This window comes from Coturnix japonica, chromosome 2 (assembly GCF_054131305.1).
Source record: "Coturnix japonica strain WE chromosome 2, WE-NBRP24, whole genome shotgun sequence".
NCBI classification, from domain to species: Eukaryota; Metazoa; Chordata; class Aves; order Galliformes; family Phasianidae; genus Coturnix; species Coturnix japonica.
Window position 1 is genome coordinate 22317173 of NC_140664.1, and position 17474 is coordinate 22334646.

The window sequence follows — 17474 nt, forward strand, 5'->3', positions numbered from 1 at the left end:
CTTTAAAATTCAGACTGTCTTCAAAAGTTGATATTACTTTCACACATTTAGCAAGAGATATGGAATCCTCTCTGAGTACTGCAGTATGAAGAACCTCCTTCTTATCAATCACAAAGACAGTTTTGATTAATTCAAACCTTACAGCTGGGATACTGGACCATTTTGACAAGCCTTTTCCTCCTGGACTTTTTCTACAAAAACAAGTATATTTGAAAGAAATTAAATATAATTAAGCAACTTTGTCTCAATATAAATATAGTGGACACATGTTCAAATATAAAAACTATTTACTGTTGTTACTTACCTTCTTTGTTTTGTCCATTGCCTTCAGTATAGTAATGTTTAAGTCCTCCAAAACAGAGAGAACATTTTCATACTCTCCTAAATGCTGTGAAAAATATTCTGAAAGAAGAAGAATATCCAAGTCACCTATTCATTACTGGAAAATTTGATATTTCATCAAATATCAACATATTCAAGTCTGAAGTTAGCCATGGTATTCTTATTGGCTATCTAAGTATAGAAAGTGATCAAGGCTTACAATGAAAGGAATGGTTTTACTTTGAAATTTTGATAATATTTTCTAAATATAGATGTATTTCAGGAGCCTGGTGACAAAGCCTGGTATTGCTGAGGCTGAATGCAATGATTTAGAAAGAAAATGTGTTGTGCATTCATGCCCCAGAAATGAGGCTCCCTTTTTGAGGAGCTATGGAAATAAGTCAGACTGTAGACTAAACACATTCTGGGTAAACTCAGCACCTGATTCACGAATGAGAAACACCCCAGGCAAAATCTGTGGAAGACTTAGAAGGGAGCTGCAGAACTCAGGTTTCATGAGGATTGCTGAAGCTGCCCGTATTTAATCAAAATGGAAAGAAAAAAAGTCAGTGCTAGGCTGACACCTTGGCCAGCTCTCTGGTGGCTGACTGGTGGGTTCAGCTTGTGGGGTGAGCACTGAGCAGGCCTGCAGTGCACACACCACCCTAAAAGCTGTGTACTGCTCCTAGAACAAAGCTCCATTCTTCCTTGGCCAGGTTTTATAGTAATGGCCAGATTCTGAGCTAGCGGGAGTCATCACAGCACAACTAACTTTGCCTAAGTCACTAAATATGTATGTGCCACATGTTGAGAATCCCCTCAGTGGATTCCTGAGCATGGGCAGAGTCACCTTGCAGGCAAATACACCAGCTGGCACTCAAATCTACAGTGTTTTCAACTTTTTAAAAGTCTTTAGCATCACTGACCATGGAAAAATCCGATAGGGCACTGTTTGCTGACATCTTTTCCCAGAAATAGCCTGCTTTTGACAAGCATAACAATCTGTTTGACATCCTGTGGGAGGACTTGAAGAAATTTTCTGTAAATACTTTCTGCTTCAAACAGTACCCCTAAGTCAGGGAAAAAATCTTCATGACTTACAGCCAGGAGCAGGACACAGAGGTAGGTCATTGGGCCACTGGAGCCTTGCAAGAGGTTTTTGTGATGAAGGATGACAGAATGTGTCAAGCTGCTGTTCATACAGAACTGAGTTGGAGGCAAGTAATGAACTGCCCTCCAGTGGGATACGAAAATATTTTTCAGAATTGCCCAAACACTCCTACCTTTAAAAGCAATGAACTAGAAAAGTATCCAATAGGGAAGGAAACTGAGGTGTGATCTCTTCACTAGAACAAAGTTCTTAAAGCTTGGACAGTCTGAAGTATGGATTAAGAAAAATATTTTCTTATTCATTATATGTAAATGGATGACTCTCTGAAAGATTATAAGCCATCTGCATTCTTCAAGTGTAGTTGCTTCAATGTAATTTACATATTTTCTGCTTGAACTACAAAGGTTAGACCGAAAGAAATATCATCTTATAACACACAGTATGTTCACTTGCAAGGGGCTGCTGCAGGCAGAGATTATCTTCCTGCTCAATGAGGAACTTACCGCAAAGCTCTTCAGTGTCAAGATTGCTGGAAAGATAAGAGAATAGTGCGTTAGTGAGCTCAGTCATGGCGGCTATTGCACTGGTAGATGGCAAGACTCAAAGATCAGTTTTGACAGGAATATGAAGCTCCTCTGCCTGGGCTCTAGCATGGCCCCTGCTGCACTGTGTACCTCTTGAGCCATGCTGCAGCCCTTTTTCCCCACAGCTTCCCTTCCACATCACATTCAAGACATGGCACCTTCCTACTTACCAACACCTGCCCAGCCCCTGTGCATTATGCTGTGGAGTCTTAGAGCTGTCAGAAATCCATTTTAACACCAGAATTTGTGGGTGTTTGTTTGTTTTTTCCCCTACCTGCACTCTTTTTCTGTGTCTGTCATGCTGGACAGCATGGCTCTGTTCAGCCCTCCATGCTAAACAACAGAAAACCCAATGTTTGTTTTCCATTGGCGTTTCTTCCACAAGATGAAGTACAACAGGAGGACAAAACCAGAGATAGATTATGTATGCTGAGAAGCTGTAAGTCTTTCTGGCCATACAAAACAGTTCCAGCAGCAAAATTAGTGACAAGAAAATAATAGTTGCATTGCCATACTGTCATGAAATACACACATAGTATAAGTACATGAAGGTAAGCAAGTATTCTTTAAAACTGAAGACTTCTTCAAACATATTTCAGCCAGATGGACTTTTAAGCACTCTTTTCTCTCTGAGGTTTTAAGAATCAAAAGAGAAACCATCTGAGCTGCATCTTGGTTGGCATGTTGACTTTTCCCAGGGAGAAGCTGATTATTAAAGAATCTTAAAAGCATGAATATCCTTCTAGAATCTTGCTGATGGGTGAATACTGAATGGCTGACTGCAGTTACGATTTTTTCACTTATCTTTTTAATGTTTTGGTTTTTGTTTTTTTTTCTTAATTGACTTCTTAATCAAATTATGAAACATTTTTACCTCAAAGTCATCTTCACACATGCTAACTTTCCTAAATCTGACTTTTATTTATGAGAAATAAATAATACACAGAAATTTCAGGATCCTGTGTTCTCAGAATCTTTTGTAATCAGGGCTCTGGTCTGGGCATTTTTAACTGATGATGTAAATGAAGCTTTCCTGAAACTTTCATTAACTATAGGTGACCTGAATTGCACTTGAATGGACTGAGCAAGATGGCTGCAATGGGGAAATTCAGTCTGTAAGAATTAGCGCTGAGAAACTTAACCTAGATCAGCAAGCTATTTGATGGGAACAGTGTCCATGAATACTTAGGGCTGTTCACCATAGATCACTATGACATCACTGCTTAACCATGGCTGATCTCCTTGCAACCACTTCTACAATCAGCAGTCATTTTTGAAACACTGCAGATGTTTGGTCCACAAATGCAGACTGAGATCTGATAAAAGACCACAGACAAAAAGCAGCAACAGAATACCAGGATATTACATGGCAGGAGTTTGCTGTTCTGATGTCTGCCTCTTGCTCATTTTCTGCCCCTTCATATCTTCTGTGCTAATCCTTCTCTTTGAAAATGTTTTTGTACTTTTCAATTTGCATCTTGATAACTGTGTTTAAAAAAGAGCCTTTTATATTGCAAGCCAGTCAAATTTGCTTGATGTTTTCAAATTTCACATTAAAATTCATACTGGTCCTTGCCCTTCTCTATCCTCAGCAGTGTGGTACTAATAGAGCACTATGACATGGCTCAGAGGATTCCAGCATTGCTGCCATTAGAACACCTGCATTAGTCTCACTAATGCAGTTGCAAATGGACTACAATTGAAAATGGAAAAGTATTTAGACGCTGAATTTATTTTCAATTAGAATTGGGCACTTGGATAATTAGAAAATTAGCGTCTGAAGTGATTTGTGCAACAGTACTCAAGAAGCCTGTGACACAACATGACAAAAAGAATGTGGATTTCACTCCAGCATCCTCCTGGTATTTACTTTTCTGTTATAAACATCTTTTGGAGCTGAACTGTTCAAGAATGCCTGATTCTATTCAAGGTGGGACACTAATTTTTTGTGTCACTGATTATTTCATGCTCTCAGAAATATAACGTTTCATTATGCAATGTGACTGTTAGCAAACCTGCTGTTCTTTTTCTGCACACAAATAACTTTGAGCAACTTGCAGGATGTCACAGAAGCAATTGAAGAAGTTTGAAATACTTTAACAGTAGATAAGTGAGGCACACACCAAGGGGCTGTTTGTGCAGCTTGGTACTCAGGTTTACAGTGGGCACCTGTTCATCATTTCAGTGTGTATACATGCCAAGGGTGCTTCTGCTCAAACCTATAATCTAACTGCACTGAATGTATAATTTGCATGGTGACGCACATCCAGGCTCAGGCACTCTGGTCCTGGTAAGTGCCCAAAGGATGGGATGTAACCAAATGCATTCACATCACATCAGCACAATCATTTTTTAAACCTCTGTGCTCTGTTTGCTTTCTGACTACTAAATGTCATGCTTTTACATGCCTGACTGTGTCTACAATGTTCTCTACCTAATAATGTGAGCAGTTTTTAAAGGTCTACTGCAAATATGCTACTGTCTGATAAAAAAATTGGTATTACCTGTTGCTCAGTGATAAACATATAAGCAAATTCACTTGGCCAAAGTGTCTGTTTGTGGTATAGAATGGAGGCATGTGAAGCAGCTGTGACCGCTCCCTGGTTCTGTCCACCACTGTCCGCCATGGGTTGGGTCTGGCCAGAGCAGGAAGGTAGAAGTCACTCCACCTATCTGCTGATGGACAGTGACATCCCTTCAGCAAAGGAATAACATACAGTGTGGACTCTCTTCATCTACAGCAGTTATTTTATTGAAGAACACAATACTGTATTTAAGATTTAATGAACTAACTTCATTTAGGATATCCTCTGCTACTATGACTGTAACTGAAGAAGTATAGTATGCCAGGTCTCCATTCTCAGGACTGAGAAGAATTGATTTCAGAGGCTTGAACCAACATTTTCTTTGTGCCCATTTGCACATCTCTGATAAATTTGGTTTCAGGGAGTAAAGCTCAAGGCTGGCATCTCCTGTTGCTAAGCAGAAGTATATAATTTGTGAATGAAAGGAAATGTCATGATACACTGTGCAAGGGCAGCTGAATAGTCATCTGTGCATGTTCTCAGCCAAAAGCTGTGAGCTCTTTGCAGCAAGCTTGCATAACATCCCACTTCAAGTCAGCCAAATGAGGCACTTGCTCCAACACTACAGAGAATGTTGTGTAAAAGAGACTTAGAATACGCACACTTGCATTTTAAGGACATTCTGCTTCATGTCTCCTTTGCAACAGCAATGAGTTTTTTGCTCAGGTTTGTTCAAAGTTTCTTATAATTGGAGGCAAACCTGCTTTCGGCTATTAGTGAGATCACAGAATCATAGAATCATTATGTTTGGAAAAGACTACTAAGTTCACTTAGTCCAAACAATGACCCATCCCCACCGTGTCCCTCAATGTTACATCTACCCTTTTCTTGAACACCTCTAGGGACAGTGACTCCATCACTTCCCGGGCAGCCTGTCCCAATGCATCACCACTCTTTCTACAGAAAAGGGAGGAGAGGAAAAGGGGGCAAAATGAAATAGGGCTCAGGGGCCAATCCCTGGAAAGCCAAACTTCTTGCTTCCCCAAACACACTACTGCTTCAGACCCAGTGCTAACTGGACCACACATCATTTGGTCTCTCAAATATAGATAGACTTTTTCAGCTCCAAGATGGGCAGTGGGGCTGTGGACTGTTTTACTGTCCCAGATTTTGCTATACTAAATAACTGTACATCTTGCTTATGGTTAGCTTCAGACCAAGATATAACTTCAGTGTTGTCACTTACTGCTCTGCATGTGGTGGGGGCAGAGGAGGGAGTAAAGGATTTTTTCTGCCATCAACTTCTCCCAAAAACCACCCTTGTCCTTCCCATTAGGCAAGGATGCAATGAACTTCATGGATGGCTGGCCACCTTAATGACCTCAGCTATGCCTGTGTTTCTAAAAGTGCCTGAATAATGCTATTAAAAATTGTGGATGCTAAAATCCCCGGAGAACTGTGCAATGGCTGCAGAGCCATTTGCTAGCAGATTCTAAATCACATTGCCTAAATGAGACAAGAGCCAACATCATGATGGCTCTTTTGCCATGGGTGAGGTACATTGCAGGTTTTAACCCTTTAGGAGATGATAATGATGCTTCAGCTTTGGAGTTCATTCCAAAATAATTTATCTCAAATGGAAGCTACCCCTGCCATTAAACAGTGAGCTCATTGCTGATGTCTTCTGAAGAACTGATCTGAAATGAAACCTTCTAGGTCAGTTCCATTTAGAACACTGAATTGAAATGGCTTGTTACATTTTTGTTCGTTTCAGTAGGATTGAGTCTCTTATTTTATGCAAAAAACCCTGAATTTTATATTAAAAATAACTATTTGCATGGAAAAATTCCAAGCAACTCTATTTGCATCTTGTCTGTGTGACCGTAGGACCGTTGTTGGCATCAGAACTCTGTCAATCACTCTCATTACACTTCTTTTATTCAGCCATGAAATGCTGAACTGTATAATCAACTCATTCCGAACAGCATCTTCCCTTTTTCTCTGCACTTCATTTCCAAACTGATTTCTGTAGCTGCCATTTTTAAAAGTCTGAAGATTGAAGTCAATACCTGCAATTAAGTCCCTTAAATAGCAGCACACACACCTTCCTCATGCCAGGGCTGCGCAATGTACCTGAAACTGCTGTTCACTCAAAAAAAATCTATATTTTTTATATATTTCTATAAAAAATGGGCAAAAGCTAATGTATATTTTCCTCCTGCTTTTTGCTGTTGTTGTTGTTTTTCTTTGCACTGAATAATTCATCTTTGGAAAAAAATAGTTTTAGCTCACTTGTACTTTATGTTATTACAGAGTCTGTCAGTATCTCATGCTGTTTTTTACTAAATCTTTTTTGTTTCCTGATTGTACTTTCCAGTTCATTATTTTTTCAGTGTACTTGTATTGGACAGCAATAAATGAACAGCACTGAGTGACTGAAACAAAAACACAATACCCAAGGGCCAATATCCATAAGCACTGTTACAGACTGCTGTCAAATTACTAAAGAGTTTTTGTGTTTACCACTAGAGTAATGAAGGAAGCGCTGCGGTCCCGTATAACACGTATTTCATTGTAGTTACATTGAACAAGCTAATGCAGGTAGATGGGTTCCCATGGCTGCAAGGATAGTGCTGACATCTTGCTCTCAGATATCAAATTATTGCTATTAGAGCAATCTCAGCCCTTCTCTTTTTGACCCTTTTAACAACTGTTTATGCGGGTTGACAGTGATGGGACAAAGGGGAATGGTTTTAAACTGAGACAGGGGAGGTTTAGGTTAGATATTAGGAGGAAGTTTTTCACACACAAGGTGGTGACGCACTGGAACAGGTTGCCCAAGGAGGTTGTGGATGCCCCATCCCTGGAGGCATTGAAGGCCAGGCTGGATGTGGCTCTGGGCAGCCTGGTCTGGTGGTTGGTGACCCTGCACATAGCAGGGGGTTTAAACTATGTGATCATTGTGGCCCTTTTCAACCCAGGCCATTCTATGATTCTATGATTCTCTTATTCTGTAATTCTGATCTTATGACCCAGGGCATTACTAATGAAGATCTGAGGGCTCAGAGCCCTGAATACAGACATCCGTGTATTCACTGGCTGTCCAACCTACCCTGCCACAAAAGGATACTCAGTGAATTCAGCGTAGCTGAGGACTTTGCAATGAACCAGCCAGAAGGATCTTAATTAATAGGACATAACACAGGCATCTAGTGTTGTTTGAGTTGCTCTAGTATCTTTCCTCATTCACTAACATCCAGCTGCTTCTCCTGTGTCATCCTGTCTACTCTGAACTGATGTCTCGGGTGGGAGCATCTTAAATGCCTTATGCCTGAGCAACAACACTGAAGTCTGTGTCAGCAGAGCTACTCCTTAGGTACTTCTTACTTCACTAACTTAGGGAGACTTAGACACCCTGCTGATCATGCACATACAACTGTAGATGTGTCTTCATTCAGTGCATACCCAGCATGATGGACTATACCAGATGCCCGGCATCTGATTGGAGCTATAGGTGCCCAAGGTTCTTAGGCCCACAGCAAACTTGTCTCTGGTTTGTACATGCTTTTTTTTTATCTTCTTTAACTTGTGCCACACACAAAGGCTCAATGGGATACCTGCCTTCAGGAGGTAGTATGTGCTCCAGGTCTGCCTCGACACTCCTCGCATGCCTCCCACCTTGTAATTAAGGTCCTGGCTGAGGACTTCATTTTCCCAGTAAGAAAAATGAGAAAAACAAGTTTGATTCCCCACTGACTCATATGAGTCAGTAATCAGTGAAGCATTTATCGCACCATCTCTGGCAGCGCTGCAGACTGAATCCCCTCGAGATGTACTGCATATCTCTTAGTTTGTAGCATCGCCAAATATTCTCATTATCTTCTGACACCTTTCCCCTGAGGTTGCTATTATGCTAAAAACATTTTATGTGAAAGTTATTGGGGGAGGGGGAGGTGGGAAGAAAGAAGGATAAGAGCAAAGGGAAGATTTACTTTAGCAGTGAATGCTAAAAGCAACTCACGGAGACATTAACCATTTCAAGGAAGTGAAGCATTTGAGTTTTGCCTTATGGCAGGCAATATTAGAGCCCATATGCCATTTCACTACCGAACTATCAAATCTGATAATTTATGCAGAGGGTTGTGTGGGAAATGTTAAATTTAACAACTGATTGAAAGGAGTCAGAGTTATCCTTAATGCATTTTAGAGTATTTCATCTATGCTTCATAGAAAATGTTATTGATTTTTCAACTTGGGACTATGCTAAGGTGAAAAAATATATGGGTCCTCTTCTGAAAACAGTGATCACAATCTGATAGGAGTGTTTTTTTGCCACAGATCAGTGCAGTGTTGATGAGGCTAATTGTTTTCTGCTTGCTTATGCTCCTAGTTGGGATATTATAAAAGCTTCGCAACAAGTCACCAAATGGCAAAATGTAGCCCAGTGGAACTGTTAAAATATCAAAACACTCTATTTTGCTTGAAATCCATGGCACTTCTGTGGGGAGGTTGTAAAGATATGGAAATTATGACTGACTTTATGACTATTTGTCTTCTTTTTAGTTTTCAGATCAAACTAATACCCGCAGACAAACATTTAGGAATCATGATATATATGCCTTAGCAAGAGCTCCAGTAGCACCACAGATGTTTGCCAATGTTGGCAAAGAACATACAGAGAAACATGGCGCTGTACATTTTGCCATTATCATCTTGCAAAGTACTGACTTTAAAAACACATATGCTAACATTTCAATTTTGAAAAACTGATAGCATTCATCATTCTCTTACACAAGCACTGCAGCTGCAACATCTACCACTAACACATGGGAATACCTTTGGGTAAAAGGTTGTCTAAGGGAAAGTAGGTGAGGCGTAGGCGAACAATACCCTTGAGAAACGCAATAAAGATTGATGCAGACTGTCTAGAAGTCATGCTAGTGGAATGGCTTGTGCTTCTTTATGATCTATGTAAAAAGGTTGTATAACTTCCTGCATCCTTTTCTTTTGTTTTAGGATATGTAGACAGGGTCATGACTGAATTTTGTGACAAAAGCTGTTCTCCCTGTTCATTGAAGGAGAATCAGAATAGGTGACCTTTAGGGGTCCCTTCCAACTCAATTCTGTGATTCCTTGCTTATTAAAGTACTTAAAATACCACATCTGCAATAAAAATACCACTTATTTTACCAATTATAAGCAACTACAGGAGAAATATCTTTGCATTTGTGTTTGGTATGCACTGCCATGTGATTCAATAGGGCCAAGGAACAAAAGAGAAACACAAGAAATAACAACACGAATATTTAAAAATTAAGGTTGGAAAAGACCACTACTGTTATCTAATTCAACCATCCTAATATCACATTGCTCATTTTAGTGGTCATCCATGGTCTATCTGCTTTGTAATAGGAGCACTACATTAGTTAGGCTTGCTTTTAACAACAACAACAAAAAATACTTTTCAAATTCTCCTACAAGACTGACATTAGAACTTGAGTAATTTTATAATAGCTGGTTAATCTAGCTTCCTTCAAGGTGTTAATCTAGTGGAAGTCTTTTATACATTGAATTTATTTATTTATTTATTTGCTTATTTTGAGAGGGAGAGATTGCTGTAGCTGAGCTGCAAAGGAAATTCATGTTTCCTGATCTTGTGGTCCATGGAAATCAGCCCAAGTCCACCCTTCTTTCATTATCTGCACACTATGAAATAGAAAAACTAACATGCAAAGAAAGTGAGGTTTTGAATGCTGGCAGAGTTAAAAGATTTAATGCAGGCAGAAACAACCCCAAGTCTTCTCTCCTGACAAAATGAAATTTGAAAGTACTCCAGAGATGTTCTGGAAGATCACGACATACTTCCATACACACCTATCTGTTCCAGGCATTTGCATGCAGTATAAATCACTTTAGTGTGAGAATGCTGAACAACTTCAATCCTTTCATAACATTCCTGGGATAGTTTGTAAATAGAGAAGTAATATACAGAGAAGATACACGATTTACCCAGTGTTTCAGGTTGGTTGCCAACCACCAGAGCAGGCTGCCCAGAGCCACATCCAGCCTGGCCTTGAATGCCTCCAGGGATGGGGCATCCACAACCTCCTTGGGCAACCTGTTCCAGTGTGTCACCACCTTGTGTGTGAAAAACTTCCTCCTAATATCTAACTTAAACCTCCCCTGTCTCAGTGGTCCTATCAGTATCCACCCATGTGAGCAGTCATTCCCCCTCCAGTTTATGCGCACCCTTCAAGTACTGGAGGCCACAATGAGGTCTATGAGGTCTCCCCAGAGACTTCTCCAAGCTAAACAAGCCCAGGTCCCTCAACTTTTTCCATAGGAGAGGTGCTCCAGCCCTCTGATCATCTTAGTGGCACTCCTCTGGATCCACACCAAAAGCTCCGCAATCAGTCAGAAACTCCTCAGTGATTTCAGGCAAAAACAACAATTTTCACTTCATTCCCTTGGGTAGTTTGAAAATGAAAGCATAATAGATGGTTTCAGGATTGTTTAATATGTGCATGTTTCTCCTAATTCTTATATTACAAAACTTCCTAAGGTTCACCGAGCATTCTGCTGCTTTTCTTAGCCAAGTGGTTAATTTAAGACATTTTACATAATCTGCCCTTTTCTGCAAATGCCAGTGAGTAAAGTTGTGTCCTCATTATATCTGCTTCATGTGAATTTTGCTGGAAAGTCCTAACGAGGAATTTATATTACACTGCCCAAGATGCTTCTCTTTGCTATATCCACCTGATAATTTACATGCTCTATCTTGCTGTCTTGTGATGACAAGGTTTTGAAAAGCAAAAAAGTGTTAATGAAAGCCTTTAAAGTGTATTTCCCTTTATTAAAGAGAAATATCAAATAGTGTAGAGAGCTTTCCAGCTCAAAATTAAGGCATTAAGCATTTATCAGTTAAGGACTTTGGGGGAAACGTTCAACATCTTCTTATTGCTGTTTCAAACTTAACCATGTTTTCTTATAATCTATAGCTCGGTTCTACTCTATAACAAGTGATAAGTAAAAATAATGATGATAATTATAAAAACCCTTTCTCCTGGTTGAAAAAAGTGATTTAGTGGGTTTTCTGAGTCTTCTACCTGTTCAATTCTTCACAGCACGTACTCTTTGTGGCTTTTGTACCATGCTTTTTGCCAAGCTTTTCTCAGACAGAGAGAATTATCCCTCTCTGATGGCTGCAGTGTATTTTACCTGCTCTCAGCTAATAACAGTGGCCTTTCACAAAGCCTCATATATTTCCCAGGAGGAAAATCATAATGTTATTCTCATTTTTCTACATATTCTTCATATATATATGAAGGTCATGGGGTATATATACCCTATGGGTATACCTTGCCCTATATACCCCAACCATATCTGTGTATTCTCCACTGCAGAAGAAAAGCTCTAAAAATTAATTAATACATCTTCTACAATAAAAATGTTTTGTTTTTTAATGATTAATAATAATAATAATGAACAGAATGAAAAGAAAAAAAATTGAGGAAAAGAAAAAAATAGAATATCTTTAAGATCTTTTTTTTAAAGATCTCACAGACTTATTAAGGATATTTGTCTCTGACAAAGGTAAATATGTACAATGGTGGTAACACAAACTGACTGTCAAGCATGCATAAGGGAACATGAGGAAGTCCAAAGCTCTATGAATGAGCCTTTCAATGAAGGCTAAAAAACTTGTGTGAAGGATATTCAGATAATCAGATTCCCATGGCGTTCCAAGGAGCATGTGGTTCATTTTGCTGGGATTAGATAGACTGCATGCATTGCCTTTGTTCTACAGACTTAGTCACTGTTAAGAAAACTGAGAATATTAAAATGTTAACTTTTAATATACAAGAAATGTTATTTCTTCTGTATCTGATGCCTAAAAGTTTAGCAGTAATTCTGCCATTTTCTTCCCTGAATTTCGAGTACTTACTTAAACACTTTAGACAAATTAGGGAAATAACAATTTTTTTCTTACACTTTTAATTACTCCTCCTGTCCCCCTCCCATACTGTCTGCTAAGGTGAATGATCTGTCAGTGAAAGCTGTTTCTTTGTCTTTGTGGCACCCTAGTACTGAGTCTTTAACACTGGATGCTTTAGGATGGCCTTGGGATAAGGATGCCAATGCCTCTGTTTTGTGCTGGCTTGAACCTAATGATTCCAGGGAGATTATTCCTGATCTACAGAAGTGTAAGTGATCAGAATTAAGGAAACAGATCCAGATTAGTTATTTAGTCATTTCTTCCTAGTAAATATATCCTGATATTCCTATGAATGAGATACACATATGAATGGTTTTGTTTTGGAATGTGTTAAACAGGTCTCTGAGAAGAATCCTAACTGTAGGCATTTTGTGGCTCCATTTAATGACACTGAAATATTGGTAAGGAAAACTTTAGCTTGGAGAAAAGAAGGCCCCGGGGAGACCTCATTGTGACCTTCCAATACTTGAAGGGAGCTTATAATTATATGTATATACGAATGTGTATAACAAATGATGCACAAGCTATTGCTCATCGCCACCCAAACTGCCTAGCTCACTCCCCAAGCAACAGAAGAGAGCAAGGTGAACTCTCCCCCCCCTCAAAACTCCTGCATGATGTCATATGGTACGAAATATCCCTTTGGCCAGTTTAAGTCAGCTGTCCTCATTCTGTTCCTCAGTGAAGGGCTCTTCGGCTTAGAAACAGTGCAGCTGAACAGTTCAGAGCAGAATGACAGTCTAGCTTTCCTAAAAAAGGGAGTAGCACTTTGAGTGTAAGAAGGGGACACTTACTCTGTATTGTGTGTATCGATCGTGTGAAAAAGTTCATGCAATTCTTCTCCACTCAGAACTCCATCAGCAAAGTAAGCTTTGAATTCATCAAAGGACAGTTTTCCATCATCTGAAAAAAAGAAAATAAGAAAGCGTCAGTTTCATTTATGGTTTTGCTCATTTAGTCCATGCAATAAAGTAAGAAGCTATTAAAAAAACCAAAACCAACTAGCTCTTCAAAGTAAATGTAGCAGCTTTATATTCAAGACATGTAAATGATATGATGTTAAATGCATCAGTTGTTGTACAAGAATTCTCAGTTTGACTGACAGCTCTGTTAATCTTCCACCTTCTCATCTTTCAAAAAAGATAGTTTGGATTTGTAAGCCTCTATTGCCAAACAAACCAAGACAATCTTCTTATCTTTGCCTTGATCCCATTCACTGCGTCTTCTCCCCACTCTGCCCCACACTTGCTCCTGCTTGGTCCATGTCCATGTCCTCACCTCTACATGGAGTATCAGTGGCCTCTGGGGGCAGAGAAACCTCAGGAAACTACAAACCCAATAATTTCTTGAAGGAATATGTAGGATCGAGGAAGATTTCTCTAGCTATCTTATAGTTATCTATTTATTTTCCTCTTCTTCTGCTCCCTGCCTCTTAAAAGGGAGAATGAAATTCAAGCGCACAATTCAATAGCAGTGGGGTCTCCTGTGCGGGATATGCAGTGTTAATCAATACACTGCCCTGGTTTACAGCATTTTGATCTTCTTTTCCTTCAAAAAATACATATTTCAAACAAACAAACAAAAAACAACAGCAGAAAAAAACCCTCCAAGCTTGGTACAGAACTAACTAACTAAACAAGGAATGTTTGACCTTTATGGAATGAGAAGCTAGCTTTGTGTCCTCTTCCAATGGAAAGAATTTCAGTTCATCTTCTTGGTCAGCATAGAAAAGAATAAGATTTATTTGACAGCATGTGACTAGTTTACAACGTTGCAGACTAATTTGACAGCAGTGAAGCATCCCTTATATACAAGCTGTACAGTAGCATGCTCACCTGAAGAGCAGAGCTGGGGAGTATTTTCTCTCTTACTTGCTCTTACTTTATAATTTCTTTGATTTGTACATATGACTTTAAATGTGTTATCTTCAAGAGGACTCAAAATTGAACAAATCGAATGTCTGTTTCAACAACAAAAAAGTTTGAAAGATTCCACTTGAAAAGACAGCCTTGTGATTAAAATAAAGAGGCAAGATCTATAAGAGATGTAAGTGAAGATGGCACAAGTATGTTGAAGTGGTGAAGATAGGCAGCTTCCTTTGACAGAACTGCCATGATTAACCTAATTGAGAATCTAAATGCATCTGCCGTTTGGCACTGGTTGCAGAGTACAAATACCAACAAGTTGCATTCACAGCTCTGCTTTCTTTGGCTTATGCAGATAAAATCGGTCGTTTAATCAAACTGTATCTGGAACTTTAGCCTCTGCTGGGCAGGGGGATTTGCCTGAATTCTACACACACACAAGGAAGCAGTGATTTTTGGCAGCTTTCCTGTGGTAAGCATATGTGTTTACTCACAGAGCAGCCTGACTGTGACACAAAACCTGAAACATCTGCCTATTTATCTTTGTTCTTGAGGATCATTGGCTTTACATCAATCCACAAAATCAATGAACTGCCAACTGCCAGATTGGGTGCGTCTGCTATTTGCTTTCTATTTCAGTTTCCAACAGCATAGATTGCCTTTTTCTTCATCGCTGTTTATTCTCAGTAACAGTTTGAAAATCCAGTCTGATACTTCAGTAAGATTGTTGCTGGCAAAAGCTAACGAGCTTTGAACATACTTGGTTACTTACAGACTTTGTGCAGCTATATTTACTGAAAAAAAACCAACAACTTGATTATTTATTTCTCTAACTTGGTATAACTGTAACTGCTTGCTAGTGTATTTGGGAGCCAGGGTACACATGTTCCTCTTGAGTACTAAGATGAAGTTCATGCCCAGTTCCAATCAAGCGTTCCTTTTAGCGTTTCATTGAAGACTTCTGCCCTGCCAAGTGCTTTCCCAGCTTTCAGCATGAGTTTTATTTAAAAGGCTGCATCACATACCCTCAGTCCTCCCTCCCCAGGGGCGTGCCTCACTGCTCACAGAGCTTCCAGATAAATACTGTCTGGTTTAGGAGCTCCAAGGCAGCAGAGCTAAACCATCTGTTACAGATACTTCAGTCTTTGCCACTGGCAAAGTGACAGGGGATGGATAATTCACAGAAGACGAACTTTTCTGAAGGCACACATCCCTTGGACAAACCAGACAAATCCCTCAGCCTTCAGCAGTGTTTGCCTTGGCAACATTATCTCACAGGAGCTGTTCTGCAAGCCTTGCTTGCTCTCTCATGTTTTTGAAGTTTCCTTTAAAAAACCACAAACCTAACTTAGTTCCCCAACCTTCTTGGAGCCCAAAGGTCCAAAGGTTCCTGACTGGCAATATAAACAATAAAATGTATCTCCCTCTGTAGCTCCAAAAATAATGCCCTCTATTTTATGATGCTGACCCATGATGTCAAAGAGGCAGTAGAGGCTGAACCTTCCCACCAATAGAATAATAGAACCACCAGCGTTGGAAAAGACCTTCAAGATCATCTGGTCTAATTGTCCACCTACCATCAATATTTTTAAACACAAAACCATGTATTTTAGTACAGCATCTAAATGTTTCTTGAACACCTACAGGGATGGTGACTACCACCTCCCTGGGCAGTCAAGACATTGTGAATTGTCTGTGACTTCAAAGGGCAACAGTGTATCTGACAAATGAAAGCCATATGGGTACTCTTTCTGAGTTGAAAGATAATGTCAGTGAGCAAAATAAAATAATTGTATAGAAAAAGAATAAAAGCCCTTCTGATGTATTTGAAGGCAAATGGTGACCCTGCAGCCAACAGAGAAGGTTATGGTGATCAGGGGAGCAGTGTACCTCGCAGAGATGATGGCAAAGGCCTGAAGGCAACCAAACAGCTCCCATTATCACCTGTTTTTCTCTTCTGGTTGGGACTGTGAGCCTTTCCCAGCAGAGACTTTGTTTAGACAGCAAAAGTAACCTGCAGGCTTCTCAAAGGAGCTTCCAGCCAGTGCTTCCATAGCAAGAGCTGTATCAGATGGAGTTCATATAGCTTACTGCAATCGGAAGAGCTGAGGGAAGAAAAGCACTAAAGCTGATCCCAGGATTCAACCTGCTGAAATGGGAATTTAAAAGCACAGATAAATAGAACTGTGCCAGCCCAACCAGACTGCAAGTCTATACCTACTGGATGGACGAGATGCTAGAATTAGAGCACTTGAGCGCCGAAAGATATTGACATTTCTCAGTCATGTACACAGAGAAAACTGGAAAGGGATGAAACACAGAACCAGATACAAGAGGACAGGAAGAACAACATGCCCTCCAACAACTTGGGCAAAGGTGCTAGTCTCTAGTTCTCTTGTAGCACTCGGTCACTCTGGTCAGTATTGAAGCACCTTAGTGTGGAAGCCCCACCACCATCTGAAGGAGGACTGTTATGCTTGTGAGATGAGGAGCTGTACCTTTAAATTACCTCCAGTTTGCATATCTTACTTCTCCCCTGCTGGGTGGGGATGAAATTTTACTTTTTGTGAGGAATTGCATGAGTTTGATGTTGTTTCACATAGCAAAAGGAATGAAATAAATGAAGAACTTTTGGTTGGGAATTTTCCAAATAAGCTCTGTGTCAAGTACTTTGAACACAGGGAGTTTAGTAAAGAAAACCAGACCAAAACTTCATTTTGACATGCAAAACTGAAACGTCTCCTTTCCAGATAGGTCAGTGTGCACCATCTCACCCCCATGAAATTGCTTTTATTCCTCAGAATTTCCTGTTGCTTTTGTCAATATTATGAATCATGTACTTCATAGTGTAATATTTCTTTTCCATGCCTAGTTCCCCCTTTAAGAAAATCACATGACTCTCTCAGTTGCTAGGAAGTGTTTATCCCATCCATACAGAGTGGAGCTGCTCAGCCTTGAAAAACAAACTACTGACAGAGTTTATGAAGCTGATCATCCTGTTGAACTTGTAGATATTTCCAGAACTGGAATGGCAACTGAATGATGGCAGAGAAAGAAGCCACCACCATAAAA

General features: G+C 39.8%; 1 protein-coding gene across 2 annotated transcripts in view; it reads right to left on the bottom strand.

The window, feature by feature from the left end:
• NECAB1 (N-terminal EF-hand calcium binding protein 1) overlaps nucleotides 1–17474 on the bottom strand; it is a 42466-nt gene that overhangs the window by 19863 nt on the left and 5129 nt on the right. Inside the window, exons 3-5 of one of the 2 annotated variants that reach the window (XM_015855955.3) lie at nucleotides 13332–13440; nucleotides 1936–1961; nucleotides 305–402 (exon numbers count right to left, since the gene is read on the bottom strand). In XM_015855955.3, the coding sequence (XP_015711441.2) occupies nucleotides 305–402; nucleotides 1936–1961; nucleotides 13332–13440 (233 nt within the window). The remainder of the gene's footprint in view (nucleotides 1–304; nucleotides 403–1935; nucleotides 1962–13331; nucleotides 13441–17474) is intronic. The other variant, XM_085537233.1, reaches the window with a different exon arrangement.